The 19526-nt window shown below is 39.2% G+C and overlaps 1 protein-coding gene across 1 annotated transcript in view; it reads left to right on the top strand.

Moving 5' to 3' along the window:
- Window positions 1–9271: 9271 nt before the first annotated feature.
- RNF145 (ring finger protein 145) overlaps window positions 9272–19526 on the top strand; it is a 46750-nt gene continuing 36495 nt past the window's right edge. Inside the window, exons 1-2 of the mRNA XM_081093143.1 lie at window positions 9272–9567; window positions 15315–15517. Coding sequence (XP_080949269.1) covers window positions 15334–15517 — 184 coding nt within the window. The 5' untranslated portion in view covers window positions 9272–9567; window positions 15315–15333. The remainder of the gene's footprint in view (window positions 9568–15314; window positions 15518–19526) is intronic.

Here is a 19526-nt window from a genome sequence, read left to right as displayed (position 1 = left end):
ATGTCACCTTATTTGGAAATAGAGTCATTATAACTGAGGTCATACTGGAGTAGGGTGGACCCCTAATCCATTATGACCAGTGTCCTTATAAAAAGGGGCAATTTGGGCCGGAACCGGTTTGGCTCAGTGGATAGAGCGTCGGCCTGCGGACTGAAAGGTCCCAGGTTCGGTTCCGGTCAGGGGCATGTGCCTGGGTTGCGGGCACATCCCCAGTGGGAGATGTGCAGGAGGCAGCTGATCGATGTTTCTCTCTCATCGATGTTTCTAACTCTCTGTCTCCCTCCCTTCCTCTCTGTAAAAAAATCAATAAAATATATTAAAAAAAAAAAAAGGGGCAATTTGGGCATAGGAACACAGGAGAAAGCCATGTGAAGATTAAGACATAGGAGTGACACAGCAGACACCAAGGAATGCTAAAGATTGCCAGCAAACTACCAGACGCTAGGAGAGAGGAACTGACCAGATTCTCCCTCAGAGCCCCCAGAAGTCGTCAACCTGCCAACAGCTTGACCTTGGATTTCTGGCCTCCAGAACTGTAAGACAGTAAGTTTCTGTACTTGTGTAAGCCAGCCACTTTGTTTTAGCAGCCCTAGAAAACAAATATATGTACTCTTTAACCAGAATTTTCACACCTAGTCATTAATCCTACAGAAATAATTGTACAAGTGAACAAAAGAGTTCATATAGGGATGTTGACAACACTGGCATTTATAATTATACTAGAGGCCCAGTGCACGAAATTGGTACATAGGGAAGGGGTCCCTCAGCCCGGCCTGCACCCTCTCGCAATCCAAGACTCCTCGGGGGGTATCTGACTGCCAGTTTAGGCCCGATCCCTGCAGTTGGACATCTGGCAGTCGGATATATCTCTTGCAATCTGGGACCGCTCGCCTGCCTGCCTGCCTGCCTGCTTGCCCCTAACCACTCACCTGCCTGCCTGCTCAGTGTGCATAATAGCAAGCGGTTGTTTTTGTTGCTCCAGTCGTTCTGCTGTAACAGTTGCTTAGGTTTTTATATATATAGATAAGAGAAACAACATTAAATGTTTTACAGTGGAAGATAAAATTCATAAATTATGGTATATCCAAATAGTGGAATGTCATGTAGCTTTAAAAACATGTTTGTATAGTACAGTGATGGTGAACCTATGACACATGTGTCAGAGGTGACACGTGAACTCATTTTTTTGGTTGATTTTTCTTTGTTAAATGGCATTTAAATATATAAAATAAATATCAAAAATATAAGTCTGTTTTACTATGGTTGCAAATATCAAAAAATTTCTATATGTGACATAGCACCAGAGTTAAGTTAGGGTTTTTCAAAATGCTGACACGCCGAGCTCAAAAGGTTTGCCATCACTGGTATAGTAGGAAGAGAAAGACGTTCACAATATAGTTAAGTTGCTTTCAAAGAGGTTACAAAGTAATACACTATGATGACTGACCCCATCCTGAAGCTATCTATTGGCTTATCAGCATAAATTCAGGTAAGGTGAAAAGGGGCTTGTTACTCCTATCAGGAAAATCCTAGGGTTTTAAAAGCTCTGTACTGGAAATCAGGAACAACGACCAAATGTATGTTGTCCCAAAAAATGTATAAATTATTAATAATTAATAATTATTAATTCCAAAGGGTTTAATCTGAAAAGAATTGAGCTATCAATAATGTATGGTATACATTTTTGGGAGGACACCATATATATATATACACACATATATATATATAGTAGCACACATTGGGTGTCAGAAGGCCCCAGAGAGTTTTCCATAGCTCAGCATGGTGCAGGGACAGCAGAATGGATTGCCCCATCCTATCTCTTGGAAGGTCTCACAGCCACCAGACTAGAGCAGAAGGGATTAGCACCTCCCATGATGACGTCTTTGCTCAGCAATACTGACAGCAACACCTCCCTCCAAAGAAACCTTTCCCAAATCCTTTCTCTGCTCCCGTTTTGCACCATTTGGTGACCTCATCTGCCCACAGGGCTCCAGGAGTCTTAGAACTAGTGTGTTCACATTCCTTTCGCCAATTATGCCCATGGGAGAGTCTGTGTCACCTTCATGCTGGCATCTGAATTTACTGTTTTGGTACCTCACTTGACACTGAGGCAGAAAATGTCCCACGTCAACTTCCCCTGAAATGTGTATATAAAATGTGTGCTCGTTCTGCCCCTCTTTGCCTCATCCTTGACTCACCTAGCTGACTCCTATCAATGTTTCAACACTTAGAATGCTTCTGCCTTCTGTCCATCCCATGACCCCACAGAATGGGTTAATTCCTCCCATTTGTATTTCCATGGCAAACTTGGCCCACCTTAATCATAACTAATCCATTCCACTTTGTATCAAAACCACTTATGTGTCTATCCCCAATCCTATGGGATTGGAAGTTCTTGGGGACAGGAACTCTTGGAATTTACTGTTAACATATTCAAAGACTAACAGAAAATTTAAATTAACACTAACAACAGCATAAAAACATAAAATATCTAGGAATTAATGTAATAAAATACATGCAAGACCTCTATGTCAAAAATGAAATGTCTCAATAAGACCTTGAGGAACTCAACAAGCTAAAATTCCAAATTTAATTCCAAAATTGATAAGGAAATGCAATGAGCCAAGATCCTTTTGAAGAAAATAAAACAAAGACAAAGAATTGGGAGAACCTGCTCTACCACATATGGGGACTTCTTATTTAGCTAGAGTAATTGAAAGAGTTTGGTATCGGCACAGGATAGACAGGCAAACCTGTGTAATATTATAGTGAGTTCAAGAAACAGATCTAGCCAAAACCGGTTTGGCTCAGTGGATAGAGCGTCAGCCTGCAGACTGAAAGGTCCCAGGTTCGATTCCGGTCAAGGGCATGTACGTGGGTTGCGGGCATATCCCCAGTGGGGGATGTGCAGGAGGCAGCTGATCGATGTTTCTCTCTCATCGATGTTTCTAGCTCTCTATCTCTCTCCCTTCCTCTCTGTAAAAAATCAATAAAATATATTTAAAAAAAAAAAAAAAAGAAACAGATCTAGCCCTGACTGGTTTGGCTCAGTGGATAGAGCGTTGGCCTGCGGACTGAAGGGTTCCAGGTTCGATTCCGGTCACGGGCATGTACCTTGGTTGCGGGCACATCCCCAGTGGGAAGTGTGTGGGAGGCAGCTGATCAATGTTTCTCTCTCATCAATGTTTCTACCTCTCTATCCCTCTCCCTTACTCTCTGTAAAAAAAATCAATAAAATGTTTTTTTATAAAAAAAAAAAAAAAAGAAACAGATCTACACAGATATGCACACTGGATTCAAGACACAATGGCTTTGTAAAGCACAGGAGAAACAGGCTTAAAAGAATCATTACATATAAAAACATTAAATTTAAATTTATGTTTATTATTTAGAGAATGAAAAGGGAAGCTCCAGAGCAACAGAAGGTGTTTGCAGTATATATGATTGACAAGGGACTTGCTTCCAGAATATACAAAGGATTAGAAAACAAAAAGCAAAAGACAAACAACCCAGGAGAAAATTGGGGAGGAGACTTAGACAATTCACAAAAGAGGAAGTCCAAAAGTCCAATAAACACGAAAAGATACTCAGCCTCCTTAGCCATTACAAAAATGCAAATTAAAAACCCCACTAGAGCCCTAACTGGTTTGGCTCAGTGGATAGAGCGTTGGCCCGCTGACTGAAGTGTCCCAGGTTTGATTCGGGTCAAGGTCAAATACCTCTGTTGCAGGCTCCATCCCTGGCCCTGGTTGGGACCCATCGGGGAGGCAACCAATTGATGTGTTTTTCTCACATTGATGTTTCTCTCTCTGCGTCTCTCCCTCTATCTAAAAATCAATGCAAAGATATCCTCAAGTAGGATTAACAAAACAAAACAACCCCCAATAGAATGGCTACAATGAAAAAGATGGCAATACTAATGGTAGGCTAGAATATAGAGCAATAGAAACTCTGACCAATTGCTGTTGAGGGTGCACATTGGTGCATACACCTTGGAAGACAGCTGGAGTTATCTAAGGAAGTTGAATCTAACAGACACTGTGGCCCAGCATTTATCTTCAAGAGAAATGTTTGCACTTGAGCACCAGGAGACAAGTTCCAAAATGCTGAGAGCAGCATAATTTGTAGTAGTCTCAGGCTGAAATTTAGGTGTTCATTAACCCAAATGTTCATTAACAGCAGAATGAATACAAAAAATAATGTTATATTCAGATGAGGTCATTACATTTGGAATTTTAATGAAAATGAATGAAACTGCAGGTCTACACAAGAACATAATTGAATCTCAAACACAATGTTAAGCTAGTCACCAAGAATGCACACTATATGATTCCATTTATATACAAATCAAGAACAGGCAAAACTAAACTACCATATGTAGGGACTCAGGTGGTCACACAGAGAAAAGGAAGTTACTATATTAAAGTTAGGTTAGACATTTGTGAGAAGAGTGTGTATGTATGTGTGTGGGGGGACTTCTGGGGTGTTAGCAAGCTTCTATTTCTAGATAGTGGTTAAATGGGTTTTTAAAATAACAATTTGTTAAGTTGTACAATTTTGTTTCTATGCACCTACCATCGTTTTTTTAGTTACTCCCTTATCTTCATAGCAGCATATTACACTGACTAGCAAATTAAAAGAATTGATGCCTAGGAACTCTTTTAATTGCAAATAATAGAAAACATAACCCAAACTGGCTTAAGCAAAAAAAGTAATTTCTAAAAAATAAATAAATAAATAAATAAATAATGCTAAAAAAAAAAAAAGGGTAATTTCTTAGCTGATATAATTACAGAATAGGGGGTGGACATGCTGGTTTCAGATGGGGCTTTGATTAGGGCTCATACACTGTGGTTCTTTTTATGTGTTGGGTTCTTTTACATGTTTTGGCATATTTTTAAGTTGGCTGTTCCCTTTTGGATCTAAGATGGCAGCCTGTAGTCCCCGAATTTACAGGATTCCTTATTCAGGTCTAGCAGGAAAGAGGAACTTTGCTGTCCCTCATAGTTCAGCCAAAAGCCCTGGTGTTGAGCCTTGCTCTGATCGTTAAGGCTTGACCTGGGTCATGGGGTTTTCCCTGGACTCATCACTGTGAGAAATAGGAAAAAGTCACTGATGCATCCATGATCAATTACCAATAGACTACATAGCTAGAACATTCAAGGTGATATTGGGGAGGCAACTTAACACATGTCTATGATAATCAATATCCATTCTATCACGTTGAATATCATGCTTAAAAAGCAACACATAATTTTGTGTTATTGCCCATTTCAGGCTTAATCAGAATCAAAACAAAGAAAATAGCTGGGTAGAATGGAGGTACACCAGTTGATCTTAAATTTGAAAACAACAACAGTACTTTTTTTTTTCTTCTCCCTGCTGATGTTAGAGACTCAAAACAGACAGAAGCATGCAAGTTGATTAAAAGCAAAGCTGGCTTGTAAGATGTAACCACTTGTTTCGATCTTGGTTGGAAAAAATTTTTATCAGTAAAAGATAATTCAGGGAGAATTGCGAAAATTTGAATATTGGTTGTACAGTAAAAGATTTAGAGAATTATAATTCATTTTCTTAGGTGTGGTAATGTTATTTGGCAATACTGAAGAAATCTCTTATTTTTAGAAGAGGAAGACTAAAATATTTAGGGGTGCATGGTGTTGTCTGTGGCTTACTCTCAAATAGCTTACCAAACCATACACATACATAAAGCAAATATTCAGAACCTTAACTATTGTTGGTGGGTATATGAGTGATGACTGTAATATTCTTTTAAATCTTCTGTAAATTTTAAACTCTTCCAAATGAAAAGTTGGGGAAATAAAAACTGTTTGGGGGGGATTTGAAAAATCCAAACCAAATAAAAACTGATTTGTTTCTATGTTTTTTTCCTCCTATAGACTTGAGTATTCATTCCACAGAAGGTAGAAAAAGATGAATTTATTTTGTATTGACACTCAACAACTGAGCCACACAGGTCAGGCAGCAGCTCTTATTGTTAATAGGGAGTTATAATTGTATCTCTATCTGACTTTACTACAGAATAAATGTTGCCAACCAAATATCAAAGACAGAAGGAAGGGAACTAATAACATGTATTGAGGGTGTACTTTGTACTAGGAATATTAACATGTTTCATTTAATTTTCATTATAATCTGTGAAGTACATATTACCATTATTCCTGTTTCACAGAAGACAAATGGAGGTGTTTATAAATTATGTCCACTTGATACAGGGTCCCACATCTAACAAGGGGCCATCTGAATCTAGGGGTAAATCTCCCCTCATACACTGCTGATGGGAATGTAAAATGGAGCAGCCACTTTGGAAAAGTCTGGCATGACTGTATAGTTTTCCTCTTGAAATTGGCCTTCAAAATCAAACCATGGGGGTAGCTAGATTTAATATATCATTTAAACTTTTCTATTCAATAAAATTAACTACTTTTGAACTGGATAGGGAAAACCTCAAAGTACCCAGAAAATATTAGGAACTCATTAGGAAAATGAGTGAATAAATGAGTACATGAACATTCTCCTTTCTCTACGTTTTCAATGTTGACTAGCCAAGTTCTTTGGATTTGGGTCCCGTTTTGTGAAACCTATTATATGAGATCTTCTCTCTGGATCTAGAAGGTAAAGCATAACAAACTGACCATCAGTTATCTGAAGATATTCAACAAAGGACTATTTCTATGTGGTTACTAGCAATAGTCGGTTTTATAAGGAATTCAGAGACCAGCCTTTTAGAATGGCTAGAGCTGTAACTAAATATGCACTCTTCCAAACTTTGTGCTGCCTTCATCCTCAATGTTAAATACATTTAGTGAACAGGAAAATAACCTTTATGATCCTGAATGACTTGCCATTCCAGTCATAAACACTCTACTCCTTTCTAGCAACCGAAGCTAATTCCTTTTATGACCAAGCTGTGGCATTTGGGTAATTCCTTAAACTTGGTACCAGTTTAAGTACCCTAAATTTTGCACCTGACCTTTCCTGATTTCGGTGGGTTTGGGTGCCTCTAAAAAGTACTCTGCACTGTGATTGCTGTCTTTCATTTGAGTGGTCCTCTCTACTGCTCCTTGCCTGTTTTTTTTTTCTATGAGTTTCTTTTTCTTTTGATTTGGTTACCTGCTTCTGGCAATGTGGAGCTTTCCCAAAACTGGATCTGCAGCAATGTAATAGCAGTAACCCTTTCATTACCACAGTAATTTTCTTCACTTGTTTTGAACTTCAGCATTTATTGGCAGCTGCTATAAAATTCAAAGGCGAAAAAAGACATGTGGCTTTTTTCTACTTTTAGAAGTCCAGAGTAGTTACAGTCAGGGTTATAGGGCTTTGAAGCCATTTTTTTCCTTTTTTTTTTTTTCCAGATTTATTATCATTTTATTTTATTTTAAATTTATCTTTATTGTTGAAAGTATTACAGTTGTCCCTCCCTTATTTCCCCCATTGACCTCCTCCACCCTTCTCCTGCCTTCCCCCCAGGCCTTCACTGTAATATTGTCTGTGTCCATGGGTTATGCATACATGCATATACAGTATATTCTTTGGTTAATCTCTTACCCCCCCCCCCGCCCCCCCAAAACCCCCTCTGGAGCTGAGGTAGGCCTTTCCTCCATTTAAACAAAACACACCACCTGGTAACAAAACTAAGGTAATATTTTCAAGATTTCTGCAATTCACCCTAGAGGAGTAAATAAAACTAGTTAGAATTTAGCATTATGTAGATTTTGACTTTTTTGTAATGTCTGTGGTCTTTTATTTTCTTGAATGAGTCAGTAATAAAGTTGTTCAAACGGGGAGGAAACCAAGGGATAAGACCTTGCTATCTTGGGCCATTTCCTATTCCAGTCATTCGTCATGTGGTCTCTGTAATTTCATACTTACCAGGCTATATAAAGAGACTCATAAAACGGCCTCCCTGGGATGTAGCCGGCTTCATGATTATTCTAAAGTAGTTTAAGGCACCCCGATGAAAGGTGGCTGTAGTTATGAACACAATTCCCAGAAAATTTAAAAACTTGATTTCTATAGAAATCAAACTCGATGAAGGGGGAAGTTACTCTGAATTTGGTTGACTGATACCTCTAGTAATTACATTTTTTAAGTTGTAGAGCTTCCTTTTACAATTTTAGCAAGACACAAAAAAAATTGCTCAGAATTGGGGGTTTAGCATTTAACCCCCAGAGGCCAGAGAGCTGAATTTCCGAGGGCCCCCAACACAGAAATCTTGATTGAAACACATTAACTTATCTTGTAACATGCAGAAGTTGAGGCTTCACAATTTCTGGACGATCCAGTATAGTTGCAACATTTTACCTACGGATATATATTTATGTAATAGGCACTGGCAACATCAAAGGCTATACTGGTTTCTAATAGCAACCTAACAGTCCTGCCAAAGCAGGGAAGACTAACGACATCCTAGATGCATTCTGTGCATACACAACGTGCTGCAGGCTTTGTATTGTGGGGAAGTGGGCACAGTTTCTGCCCTAAAAACTGTGTTGACATCTAAATTAGGACAGTAATGCTGGTCAGTGCTAGAGATTCCAGCAGAACTTCGACCTTGGGGAGGGTGTGTGTGTGTGTGTACTCAGATCTGTTTTGAACCTTAGACCAAAAGACAAAACAAACACACAAAATAACCACTTAATTTAATATTACGGTAATATTCTTTGAGCAAATTCTTTAAATCGAGGGGTCGGAATTTTTCAGTTAAGGATACTCACTCCGTGAACAGTTCCAATTCATTTATTCATCCACCCACTCAACACCCGTTCCGCGCTGGGCACCGCGGAGTCGTCCCAGACGTGGTCCCTAACGCCGAGGCGATGACAGTCTAGTCCAGTCACTGAGGGACTTAGAACACATTCTGGCATCATTGCTACTGCGTTTGCACCCGGTGAGGATCGGCCCCTCCAACTCCCCCACGTGGTCCCGGCAGGTGAATGTGGGTGTGAGCGCGTGAGTGGGGAGTGTGAGCGCACGTGTGTCAGAATGGCGCGTGTCACAGTGCGCGGGCAGGAGGCGGCGTGGTACGCGTTTTCATAACCGCCGGAACCTGGCTGGGCCGGCCGCAGTGGGCTAGTCTCTCCCACCCACGTCCCGGAGGCGGCGCGGGAACCCCCGGACCGCGCGATTGTGAGTGAGCGCGGGCGCGCGCGCGGGGGCAGGGAGGGGCGCGCCGCGCTGGCGGCGCCGCGCGCAGGCGCAGAGCGGAGAGCGGACCGCGGCCGCCGCAGATGCCCGGGGGCGGAGCAGAGAGAGCACTGGAGGCCATGGCCGCCGCCGGCTGCTGATGGGCTCTGCCCGCGAGCGCACGCTGCCGCGGACGATGGTGACCGTACGCGTCGGGCCGTTGCCGCCGCCGCTGCCGCCGCCTCCCGAGACACAGCAACCAAGGCCCGGCGCGGAGGAGCCGCCGCTGTGAACCTCGCCGCCCCGGCCCCCGCCGCCGCCGCTCGAGGAGAACGGGAGGGCGGGCGAGAGAGCCAGGCATTTGCGGAGTCTCCAGCCCTCGGCGGCGCCGCCTCGCAGGCGGGGACGCTGCAGCCCGAGGTGACCGCACCGGCCGGCCCCTTCCCATCCGGTGCCCCCCATCCGCTGCCGGCATCCTCCCTTCCCTTCTCTCCCTTCCCCCATTCCGTCGCCGCGCCTGCCCTTTCTCTGCCTGCGCCCCTTCTCCCATTCTGCTCTCTCCTCTCCGGCGGCGTCCGCGTCCCTTCTTCTTCGGCGGCTCCTACTCCCTCGCCAGCCCCTCCCGCGGTCCTCCTGGCCCCTCACCGGCCCTTCCCTCCCGGAGCCCCGCACAGGGCCCCTTCCCGCGCCGGGTCGGCCGCCCCTCCACCACCTCCCCGCCCTCCTGGAGCCATCCCTCGCCTCCCCCGTCATTCCTAAGGTACCCTCACTCTGCGCTTTCCCCCATCGCCTCCGCAGCATCCCGTTTCAAGGCCTTTTGTAAGCCCCTTTCCTAGTTGCCCCCTTTCTCTAGTTCCTACTTCCAACTTTCCCTCTTCGGCGTCTTTGTCCACTTTGCGTCCAGGCTTGCCCCCCTCTTTCCTCTCGCCTTACCCATCTCCGGTCTGCGCAGCCCCAAACAGCCTCCTCCTCTCTTGCGCTTCGAGGTGGTTTGGGGGTTGCAGAAAGGCCTGCCAAGCCATTCTTCGAATGGGGACCCATCTGCTGTGCATCCCGTCTGTGAGTCCTTTTTTACAGTAAGAGCACTCCTCGACCCCTTCCTTTTTGTCCCTATCGCTTCCTCCTCCTCGCTTGCCATTCCTTCTGCACACCCCCCCCCCCCACCTCCACCCCGCGCAGTTCTGTTTTTCCCACCCAGGGACCCCGAGACCCAGGCCCTTCTTTAAGGAACGAGATCCCTTCCCGTTCGGGAATGAAGAACTTCCCCCGCATCTTTCTTTAGAACCTTTCTGGTGTTTGGCGCGGAGGAGCCAGCACCCTTTGCTAGACAAGGAGGGGAGCCCCCCTGGCACGGGCCTCTCTCCTGGCAGAGTTTTTGTGAACGTAATCCCCTGCCCCGCGGCGGCAGCGGCCCCGCTGCTGCTGCTGCTGCTGCTGCTTGCGCTGCTGCTTGCGCTGCCGCCTGCTTTGCAGCGAGCTGAGTTGGGGTTACTATAGTTCAAACGCGTCTGAGATCCGCAGGCGTGGCGGTGGGGGAGGAGATGCAGGGACGAGGAAGGGGGCTTTGCAGTGTGAAGGCATCAAAGATTAATGGATGGCTTTGCATCGCAGTTTACAGGAAACAGGAAACTAGTGTGAAAGGAAAGGAGAGGACTGTGTCTTTTTGTGTTTTAAAATACGGAGTGTGCAGCTCTGAATCTTGAATCACGCCCAAAGGATGAGCTGTCGGTGCTGCAGTCGTGACCCCGGTTGAGCCTGAATGGCAGAAGTAGCAGTTTTTATTTCCACTGTCTGGCTCCTTAAGTTGAAAGATGGCCCTTCTATTCAGAGTGGACTCTGTATCTTTGCCGATTTGGAGATGCTGAAAAACTACGGGACTGTTAGTAGTTTATGTGGAAATCAGGTACATACAAAGTTAGCTACCAATGAGTAGGAGTGGGGAGGACCAGCTATATTTAAAACATGTGCCAATGCTTATGTAAGAAGTGAATTCTCCTCCCGGGTGTTTTTGGCAGAGTTTACTTATGGTTTTAGGCTCTAGTTTTATCCTTTTGCATTTTTTAGAGCTTATCATACTAACATATGGACAGCTAGAAAATCTGTCATTTTTAAGATTGGTTTTAGCTGATGGTAGAATATTTTTTAATTGAATGGGACAAAGGAGATTAATGATGAGTGATAGTTTTTTTTTTCTTCTTTTGATGGAAAAAGGTGTAGAAACTTTCAGCCTTAAATTATCCTGAGTATTGTACTGAGTAATTTTAAATTGGGTTATTATAGTATTCTTATTTTTGCTCTTTTTTTAAAAGGGAGGTTTATCCAGATGTGAATACTATTCATTTTTTTTGGTAACATCAGATTATTTTCCATTTCTATTATTTACCACAATTCTTCAACTGAGATGAGCTATGACTTTAAAATTTTATGTTTATCATATTGTTCATGATAATTTGTTTGATTTCTTTATAATTAAAACCAATGCACTGTTTTCAGGAAAGTGTAGAATGAGGCTCCCTGTGTTTCCTAACCCACAAATATGAATGGTGAACCATGCAGCGTTATACTTGTACAGACATTACTGTGTTTGTAAGTAGTGATTACTGCTTCCAAGCCTGGGAAAGTCATTTAATGAAATCGTTGTGGTCCTGTTTTTGGTTAACATTTGTTGAACCTTTTTTCCCCATTATTGGACAGAGAGGTTTTTTGTGTGTTTTTTTGAATTATTTGTTTGAAGCTATTTTACTGGGTAAAGCATCTTTAAATTTTAGTCACAGTTAGTTTATGTTACTTGCAGAGACAGTGTGTTGGAGTATTACTTTTTCAATTCTTTTCATAGTTCCAGGAGGAAATTTTAAAATCTTTCATTGAAAGTAAAATGTATGTAACTGAACTGGGCTGGAAGTAGCTTATATGTTTGGCTTTAGGAGTCTCGAGCCATTCAATTTTCTTTGCCTTTAGTTTTCCTCCTTATTTTTGAGAATTATTTGGTCTTGTTTTGGTTTTAAGAGAATTTTGAGGCACTCTGACTTAGTATATGCTCATTAGATCTATCCGACAAGTCTAAGGAAAAAGATAAATTAGACTGAACCAAACATCATAAAGGTATAATAATCTCTTTACTCTAGGAGAGAAGGTCTATTTTTACTGCATGCTTGTAATCACTGATCTGGCAGTTGTGAGTGATTTCAGGTATCTGCAAATCAAATAAATATTTCAACATTTTGTTTAGGTGTTGATTTAGTTTATGGTGCTATAGTGTAGTGTATGGTATTTGTGCAGATCACCACTCTTATCATATGGCATTTCTACATTAGAAAAATTAGAAATTATTAATATTTAGAGAAAATGTTTTTTTTCCTTCCATATCTTTTGTGGGTAACATTTTAGATTTGACTTTTCATGTATTAACTTTGTTTCCTCCACATCCCTACACATAGCATTCACATACAGAAATAAATGAAAAGTTTAATAAGCAATAGATTTGTTATTAAATGGACATATTTCATTCTATCCAAGGTCCTTCTTAATTTAGACTCTTGAGTTTACTATATATAGAGTTTGGGGCGCTGCCTTGAATATCCTTCTGTACTGACAGCTTTAGGGATCCATGATTTCCTTTTTATTCTTGTTCTGTTTGTGAGACAGGAGTAGAGGTAAATAAAGGAAACGTGTACCATTGTGCTAATAGTCTTTTGTAATAGAGATGATTCTTTGTCAGAATTAGGGAATTTTTCCCCACCAAACAGTTCAGATCTTGATTTCTAATGCAGGACTGGTTATTTGTTTCAAGTTTTTTCTCTACCCCTTAAGAGCTACAGTGAAGGATGAAAGTGGGTGCATTTAAAAATAACATTAGAAAGAGGAAGGCTCCAAATCAGATGAAGTAAATATGGACCACAAATATTAACTCAGTAAATATTTTCTTTTATATTGTTGTTCCTTAAAAAAGGAGTAGTGATTTATATTGGATTTTAGAATATGGAAAAACAGCTAAACTCCCAAGAGCACATTGAGTTATCAGTTTAACCACCAGAATGAACTGTTATTTCCTGTGTGTGTGTGTGTGTGTGTGTGTGTGTTTGTGTTTGAAATCCTCACCTGAGGATAGGCTTACATTGATTTGAGAGAGAGAGAGAGAGAGTAACATTGATGGGTTGCCTCCTGCCCAACCATGGCAGATCTCTCAGGATGTGCCCTGACTGGGAATCAAACCCAAGACCCTTTGGGTCCTTGGGACCACGCTCCAACCAACTGAGCCACACTGGCAGGGTTCCTGTATATATTCTTAAGTAGATGGCACAAGCACATTATACTTTTTACCAAGAATTGTTCTTTTTTTAAGTGCATCTCCTCACCTTCCAAATAACACAAGGATAGTCTAAAACATTTCGCAAACAGGAAAAGGTAGAAAGAAGAGAATAAAAATTACCCCAGCCCCACTGTCGAAAGGATGTTAATGTGAATATTTTGGTATATTTCTTCCCAGGCTTTTTTTTTCTTGCTTAAATATAAGCTTTGAGAAACTTAGGATCCTGAATGGTGTTATTTGCAATAAATGTTGATTTGAGATTTTATTTTTCAGTGCTTTTTTCCCCTTAGGCCCACCTATTTGATTTGAATTCTCTCACAATATTATTTTTTCTTAGTAGGAAAATTATTAAAGTAGTCTTGTTCATTTAAAGTAATCAGAATTTCAGTATTTATAAAAATGTTAATTATGCATTATTGATAGGATATATGTATATATAACAGTGATGGTGAACCTTTTGAGCTCGGCGTGTCAGCATTTTGAAAAACCCTAACTTAACTCTGGTGCCGTGTCACATATAGAAATTTTTTGATATTTGCAACTATAGTAAAACAAAGACTTATATTTTTGATATTTATTTTACATATTTAAATGCCATTTAACAAAGAAAAATCAACCAAAAAAGTGACTTTGCGTGTCACCTCTGACACGCGTGTCATAGGTTCGCCATCACTGATACATAACATGTGGGCAATAGGAATGATATGTGACTAGCCAACAATCAATAAAATTATCATTTTTTCCATGCTTGAAAAACTTATAATAACAGTGTGCCAAGTTGAGCTGCCCCCCCCTTTTAAAACAAAACAACACAAAAAACAACTATCTGAGCTTGGAAGCAATGAAAATTAGAGGGTAAAATGGAAATACTGACAAATATTTAACTATAGCATAGCAATCTGTCACTATAATTTTCTTCAGAAATAAATGTTTTCCTTTGCCTGAAATCACTGCCAAAGCTAGACATGTGTTTAGCTTTCTCAGCAAAATTCTTAAAAGGGTATTGTCAGAGCCAACAATTCAGAATTATCTTAAAATTGTCCTTTACCCACCTTTGTTTGTCCTATTCTCTTTCTTATAATTCCTTGGATTAATTTGCAGCTCAGTTATATAAAGCAGTATTCCACTGAATTGTACTTTTAAATAGATTTGTCCAGGAGATCCTTAATTTCCTTCTTTTTTCCCCCCTTCACCCTACTACTCATCACAATTCAGTCAAGTCAGGGGCTGCAGACTCACATGGTGCCTGACTTTTTTCATGTGCCAGCATGTCTGTGTATCATAGAAAGAATCTAAATTATTTTCCTACCTTGAAGGCAAATGATGGAAATTTCAGATTAAGAGTTTAATAATTCAGGGATAAGTATTGCGAACAGTGGTTCCTTTACAAGTACATATCACCAGTTCTCTGGATTTTATCTATAGCATATAAATTCAGTACTTCTGTTTTGATTGTAAGTGATAAGGAAAAGGATAGACTATGAGATGCTGCAAACTATATAATTATCAAATTTTTATTTAATTGCTTAGGTTTTTAACATTTATTAATATTTAATGTTTTCCCTCATTTAAGAGCTATATACATCTCAAGTAATTACATAGTGGATTTTTCATTGCAAATTAATTGGACAAAAGCTGCAATATTCTTTTAGGGTATTTTGTTGCTAAGTGCCTAGATTTGGAATTAGGGGCTTTTTAAAAATAAATATGGAGGCCTTATGAACATTTCATCAGAATCTTAATGTGCCTAGAAGTTTCATACATTCCAATATAGTGAAAATCCGTTAGAGTCACAAGAAGATATCTAAAAGCTATTTGAGGGGACTTGTTTTTATATAATGTGTCTCTTGAATTTTAGGTCTGCTCCAAGAAAAAACATGGCTGCAAAGGAGAAAATGGAGGCAGTGTTAAATGTGGCCCTGAGGGTGCCAAGCATCATGCTGTTGGATGTCCTGTACAGATGGGATGTCAGCTCCTTCTTCCAGCAGATCCAAAGAAGTAGCCTCAATAACAACCCTCTTTTCCAATATAAGTATTTGGCTCTTAATATGCATTATGTAGGTAAGTATCTGCATTACCTTTTGTCATCTTTTAGTGAGCCATGATAAACGTTTATGAATCTTGTTTATAGTCTGACTATTGCATATGTATTATTAGGGGTAGAGGAAAACAGTTGCATTTATTTTACTGGATGAAAGTAGAAGGCAGAAGAAAACATTTTAGATTTTAATATGATAAAATATAAATAATGAAGAATACTTTTCTAGACATTTAGCTTGTTTTAATTTGTGATTATTTGTGGTTTTGGTAGTAATTCAGAAAGTAAGCTTCTTAAAATGCATTATTCTTTCTTGTTCCAAAAGATTAATATCAGTTGAAAATAAAAGCCTTCATTTCAGTTAAATGAAAGGCGGGAAATGATATAATAATATTTTCTTTTAAAATACTCCTTGAAATATAATTGATATGATTTAGAGTTAGTTATGAAAGTTATGTTGAGGGGGTTGAAGAAATTAAAGTCAAGAAATACTTTCAGGAAACATAAAATTCATCTACATTAAAGGTCATGAGTCTCAATTTTTTGGTTAATTTTTGGTTTACATGAAATGATAGCAACAATATATTTTATTTAACATTGGTATTGCACAACTCAATACATGGTTTGAATGGTGTACTATAGTAGTTTTATTAATATTTTTTATTAGAATTGCCCATCAACAAGTTTATCTTTTATAAAATTGTGAGGGATTGTCCTTTCTCTGTGAGATTTATTTTTATCTATTGAAAGACTTCTTGGGTTCCAAAGCCTAGCCCTGAGAACCCCTTCCAGCTCTAAGAGATTATTACCAAGTAAGTCATTGTGGGAAGAAATAAGATCTAGCAGAAAAGACAGTGTGTACTAGAATCAGAACATCTGAATACAATAAACTGTCTCTCTTAGGTAGCACTACATTGGGAAAGTCTGTGACATGAGAAGATTCTTTTATGCTGTAAAATACTATAATTCTCAGCCCTTTATTAAAGGCTTTGTATGTTAGCCAATTTATAGAAAATAATTCCAGTCTGTTTTAGTAGAACAATTGAGTACTTGGCTTAGATGTTTAGCTTAATCAGCAAATAATTTACAGGGTGGTTTAAAAAAATGTGCTTATCATGTATATTATTTCTTAATAGATTTAAACATTTATTATAAAAATAGCCACCTAGTAACCAGAAACATTAATTTTAGAAATTGAATGTGTTCTGGTACAGTTGCCATTCATGACCACTGACATAACTTTGCGAATGTAACTCAGCCTTCTTAAACACACTTAGTGTATGCTATGGTAGAGTACGCTCAGTGATTACATAGTAGATCATTTCAGCTTGAATAGTTTTTTGGTTGTAGAAACCTCTGTGTCAGAGTATTATGTAGTGCTTATGTAATGTTCTTGATTATAGAAATTTTCTCCTTAAACACACTGTAATGTATTTATGTTCAAAAATCAACAAGCATAAAAAGTATACAGTGAAAAGTATCACCCCCTATATCTGTTCCTCATTCATTAAGTTCTCACTCTGAGCCCGAACAAGCAGCTATTTTTTAAAAAATATATATATTTTACTGAAATTTTACAGAGAGGAAGGGAGAGGGATAGAGAGTTAGAAACATCGATGAGAGAGAAACATTGATCAGCTGCCTCCTGCACACCCCCTACTGGGGATGTGCCCACAACCAAGGTACATGCCCTTGACCGGAATCGAACCTGGATCCTTCAGTCCAAAGGTCGATGCTCTATCCACTGAGCCAAACCGGTTAGGGCACAAGCAGCTATTTTTATTTCTTTGTGTATAATCCTAGAGATATTTGTGTGTGTGTGTGTGTGTGTGTGTGTGTGTATATATATATATATATATATATATATGTATAAAAATGTGTTGATATGTAAGTGTAAATATAAAAATTTAAGTGTATGTATTTCCCTTTTTTTGTACTGATAGTATATTGCACACTGTTCTGAACCTTTTGTTTGTTTTAACTTAATGACAAATCAGAACCATAGCTACTGCTTTTAGATATTCATGAGATAAACTTTGTATTCTGTTCTGCCAAATCAAAAGATTCTGAGATAATGTTGAGTCCTCACTCTCGCCCCAGTCGAATAACTGTTTCATACTAGCACAGTGTCCTTATATGGCTATACCATAATCTATTGAACTAACTGCTCTATTAGTGGATATTTTAGGTAGATCCTGTCTTCTATTCCATTAAGTATTGTACTAAATAATTTGGTATAACCATAATTTCATCGGGTACAAATATATTGTTGGGATAAATTACTAGAAGTGAAATTGCTGGATTAAAGAGAGCATACGTTTATCTCCCGTATGCACTCACCATATTATGTTTGTAATATTGAGCGATAGCACTCTCCATAGGGTTTTACTATTTTGTACCTCCAGGAGCAATGGTTGAGAGTTCCTGCAGTCCTACATCCTTTTCAAAACATTGTTATCAAACTTTCATATTTAGCTATTTCAGTATGTGAAAAATTGATGTTTTTAAATGTAGTTTTAATTTTTCTCTTATTATGAGTGAGATTTAATATATTTACATTTAAGAAAAAAGTGTTATTTCCTCTTGGGAGAGTTGTCAGTTAATGTCCTTTGCCCACTTTTCTATGATATTGTTAGCCTTTTTTTTTTTTTTTTTAAACAATTTGTGGGAGATATTTACCCTTTGAAATTATTTTTCCCAGTTTCAGTTCTCTTAATTATGCTTGATATTTTTTGACATGCAGAATTTGTTTTTAGTGTGATTGAATTTATTGTTTCTTCTTTTGTAACTTTACAATTTTGAATCAATTAGAAAAGCTTTTCCAAGTTTATATGCATGCATAGTGTGTTACAGATAACTGTCTGGTAGTCTCCATGTATTCATTAAACAGTTTTCCTGATTATTATATAGTAAATTATATATACTTACATAGCATACTAATATACTGTATTATCAAATACATTTTATTCTGTTTCTGAACTTTTTTCCTTTTTTTTTTCTTTTTAAGCCTCATCCAAGGATATGTTTATTGATTTTAGAAAAAGAGAGGAAAGGATAAAGTGAGAGAGAGAGAGAGAGAGAGAGAGAAGAAAGAGAGAAGAGAGAAGGGAGGGGGGGAGGGAGGGAAGGAGGAACATTCATCAGTTGTCTCTTGTATGCACTGACCGGGAATCAGACCCGAAACCTTTTGGTGTATGGGACGAAGCTCCAACCGACTGAGCCTCTCCTTTTAGTTTGTCTATCTCATTATTGAGGGTTTAGACTATATTTCATTGTCTGATAGAGTTAGCCCCTTCATTGCTTTTTATTTCTCCCTCTGAGTTTTTCTGTTGTTAGTTTTCTATATGAACTTTAAAATTATCTAGTCTTAGTTCAAAAGTTTTATTCATACTACTCTCATTTTTGCAAAAGTATTCATAATCTCTCAAAAATCTTGTGCAGTATGTTGTTATCACAGAGCTATTTTTCCACTGGAATTTGAAAATGGGGGTGTTTGTTCTTTTTTTGGTTTGTTTTTTTGTTTTGTTTGTTTTCTTGCCTAACCTAATGGGTCTCTAAAGGATTTGAGAACCATTAGTTCAGTGTAAACTCCTTATTGTCATATACAAGGCTTTATATTGAGGCTTTTGCCACCAGTTCTGTCAGCACTATCCCCCAATACTCTCCCAATGTTCTTTCTATTAACACCGAACTTTAATCTAGCTTACAGAATTGACTGTTTCCTGAAAACACTCTTTGTGATTTTATCGTTTTCATTCCGGCTATTCTCTTTTCCTAGAATATTTTTCCTTTCTTTCGCCTGGTAGAAAGATTTATTCACCCTTTGAGGTCCAGATCAAACTTAATCAGTTAATCAACCATAGCCCTTCTAATGTTTGCTTATTACAGCAACAATATTGTATCATACCTTTGTCCAGGTTTATATTTCACTAGACTTATTATTTTATTCTCCTTTGGATCTTCCATGTCTAGGGATACATATGGGTCATACTTTACATGTAATAATGTTGGTGGAGTGACTGGATAATTGAA

The sequence above is a fragment of the Myotis nattereri genome, assembly GCF_964212035.1.
Source record: "Myotis nattereri genome assembly, chromosome: 5".
NCBI classification, from domain to species: Eukaryota; Metazoa; Chordata; class Mammalia; order Chiroptera; family Vespertilionidae; genus Myotis; species Myotis nattereri.
This window is presented reverse-complemented; position numbering and strand designations above follow the sequence as displayed.